The 2,701-nt window shown below is 32.3% G+C and overlaps 1 protein-coding gene across 1 annotated transcript; it reads left to right on the top strand.

Moving 5' to 3' along the window:
• The first annotated feature begins 453 nt into the window (after positions 1-453).
• LOC123682382 (probable E3 ubiquitin-protein ligase XERICO) lies at positions 454-955 on the top strand. Its single transcript, XM_045620980.1, has 2 exons — positions 454-592; positions 757-955. The coding sequence occupies exons 1-2, from the start codon at positions 495-497 to the stop codon at positions 953-955; spliced, it is 297 nt and encodes a 98-aa protein (XP_045476936.1). The 5' UTR covers positions 454-494.
• Positions 956-2,701: the final 1,746 nt, after the last annotated feature.

Raw genomic sequence — 2,701 nt, 5'->3', positions numbered from 1 at the left:
CATTTTGATATATCAGGGTAAAATGTTTAATTGATGCTTGATTCAATTGTCAAAAATAGGCCTGTAGGCATACTCATTCAGAAATGGACACAAATAAGGCCTAATGTGATACGGGGATAATAAAAAATTTCCCAAGAAAAAGAAGAAGAAAAAGGTATCTGCTCTATGAAGATCTTCACCCTAATTGTGAATCTGTATTCAAGTAAATATATCAAAATTTTAACATATTCATCCAAATAATTTTTTCTGTTTGAAATACATGAATAATTAATCTTTTAATGGCATACTGTTATAATGTTTTCATCAATTTGATCGTTCAAAATCAATATTATAAGTTTGAGAATAGAATCCTAGATCCCAAAGAAAAGAAGAAGAAAAAGGTATCTGCTCTATGAAGATCTTTAGCTTCATGGTTCTGTTCTCCCTATGTTTTCATTCAGTGTCTTGCTAAACTTAGTAGAAGTTAGTAGAACAGTGTTTAATTTAAATTCACAATGTCTGAAAATTTATTCGACGCAATTTGTTTCATCCCTGTTAATTATAATTTAACAGAGGAGGAACTTAATAGAACAGTGATAGAATCTATGAAAAGGTAAGGATTTACATCAAATTTTTTTAACAATTCTTGAAATATCATAATTGCACTGTACCTGTGTAATTTTTATTCTATATGTGTTAGAAATGTGTATGAAATGAATAATAATCATATTGTACCTATCAAACAACAAATTAATACGTATATTTTTTTTTTTCTAGGGGCGTACTAGATGGAGAATGTAGCGTTTGTCTCAGCGACATATCAGGAGACATATACCTCACGGGATGCGTACACTGTTATCATAAGGAGTGCTTGCAGGAATGGGTTGCGCATTCAAATGAGTCCTGCCCCTTATGTAGGACATCACTGATAATAGAGAAAACCTTCCGGATATTTGACATGAAATCGAATCGATGAATCATGATTCATCGATTCCATCCGGAAGGTTTTCTTTTTTTTAATTGTATAATTTTGTAAGGATCTTTGATATAATCATTGACATGGAATAAATATTGTGTAAATAAAATGTAATATATTTAAATTATTTAAAAATTTTTCTTCATCCCAATCCCCCTAAAGCTAACTAATGAAGCGTCATTTGATTAAAAATGTAGATGAATGTTCTGAATAAAACAATAATAATATATTTCAAAAATAATCTCAGCCATATATGGCATTTGAATTAGAATTGATTTCGCTTGATCCAATAGTCAAGAATAGGCATGCTCATTCAGAAATGGACACAAAGAAGGCCTAATGTGATACGGGGATAATAAAAAATTTGTTCACCAAGATAAAGCGGATATTTGTGGTAACCAATTTCTGATTAAATGTCTTTTTTTATGTATATATCAGAGCTTCACAGTATGTCTTAGAAATGCGCATGGATTTAAGTTTATTTTTAATGCAAATATTTTTTATAATACATGTGCAGAAGGCATTGACATTCTTCCATGAGTTCAACATATATGTATAACATGTCAAAGTGACATCTCATTCATCCATAAAAAATGGGAGATATTAAGTTATTTATATTACCTCACAAAAAATATTTTTAGAATTACCTAAACCAAATTTTAAAATTTCTAATGTTCTCTATGACAAACTCACCTCAAGGTGGTATCTGGCTCCAGACTGACCAGGCAAGCGCTAAGGATGCAGGGCACCGAAGACGGATACATAAAGGCACACTGTGTACACAATTCCTTAAGATGTTGAGAGGCCTTCAGCAGGTTCTTCTTGCTAAGCAACCAGCTCCATCCTTTGAGTTCTCCGTGGCAAATTCTTCCAAGCCGACCTACCACCAGCCTCCAAGGTCTGGCGCTTTGCGAAAGCACCCCGATTATGAAGTCCTATCCTTCGAGCAGACGCCTTTTTCCGTCGACTTCTGAAGCAGAAAAAGCTATTATTCCCCGAACACAAGATTCCATACACATTCTTCTGTTTCTTTATTATGAACATTACATCCCATAAAAATACCAGAAATTCGAAGAAACCAACTCTTAAGAGTAATTTGAACGTTCATTGAAGAATATTTGGCTAATTTGAAAAATAAAAGTATTCTTCATATTTTCTCGTACAAAGCGCCGTTTTCGAATAACTTGATCTTAAAAAAAAAATTATCTGTGAAATTCAAAAAATTGGGTACTTTGGCTGAATGCAACTCTGTTCTGTTGTGGAAAAAAAAACCACAGAAATGAATATTTACTATGATGTCATGTCTCAGATTTTAGAATTGAAGTACTAGCCAACTTAGTTTGAAAATGAAGTTATTTGAATAAGCTCACCTCAACTCCTCGATTTGATTACAAATTACTGAGCTTTGGCACAGCTCTGATAATAAGAAGATACTTCACTAAAATCAACATTCTTTTTGAAAAGTCCAGATTATTCATAAAGCCCGTGTTTAAAAAAGTTTTCACAAAATAGTTCCATTATAATGACAACAATCATTTCCCACTAAAGACTGCTGCTATCGAACAATACTTCTTCTTCGGGTCATTCAAACTCACATCGAAACATACCACTAGACAAATTTTCATGTGATTGAGATTGAATACTTTTATTCTTTTGCTATTCCATAAATTCATCCTAAGAGCATATGATTGACATACTTCCAAGAGGGCCATAATTGTTTTAATGTGAAATAGTTATTTATGTATC

Source organism: Harmonia axyridis, chromosome 6 (genome assembly GCF_914767665.1).
Source record: "Harmonia axyridis chromosome 6, icHarAxyr1.1, whole genome shotgun sequence".
NCBI lineage: Eukaryota > Metazoa > Arthropoda > Insecta > Coleoptera > Coccinellidae > Harmonia > Harmonia axyridis.
The sequence above is the reverse complement of the archived record's forward strand: the minus strand, read 5'-3'. Positions and strand labels throughout refer to the sequence as shown.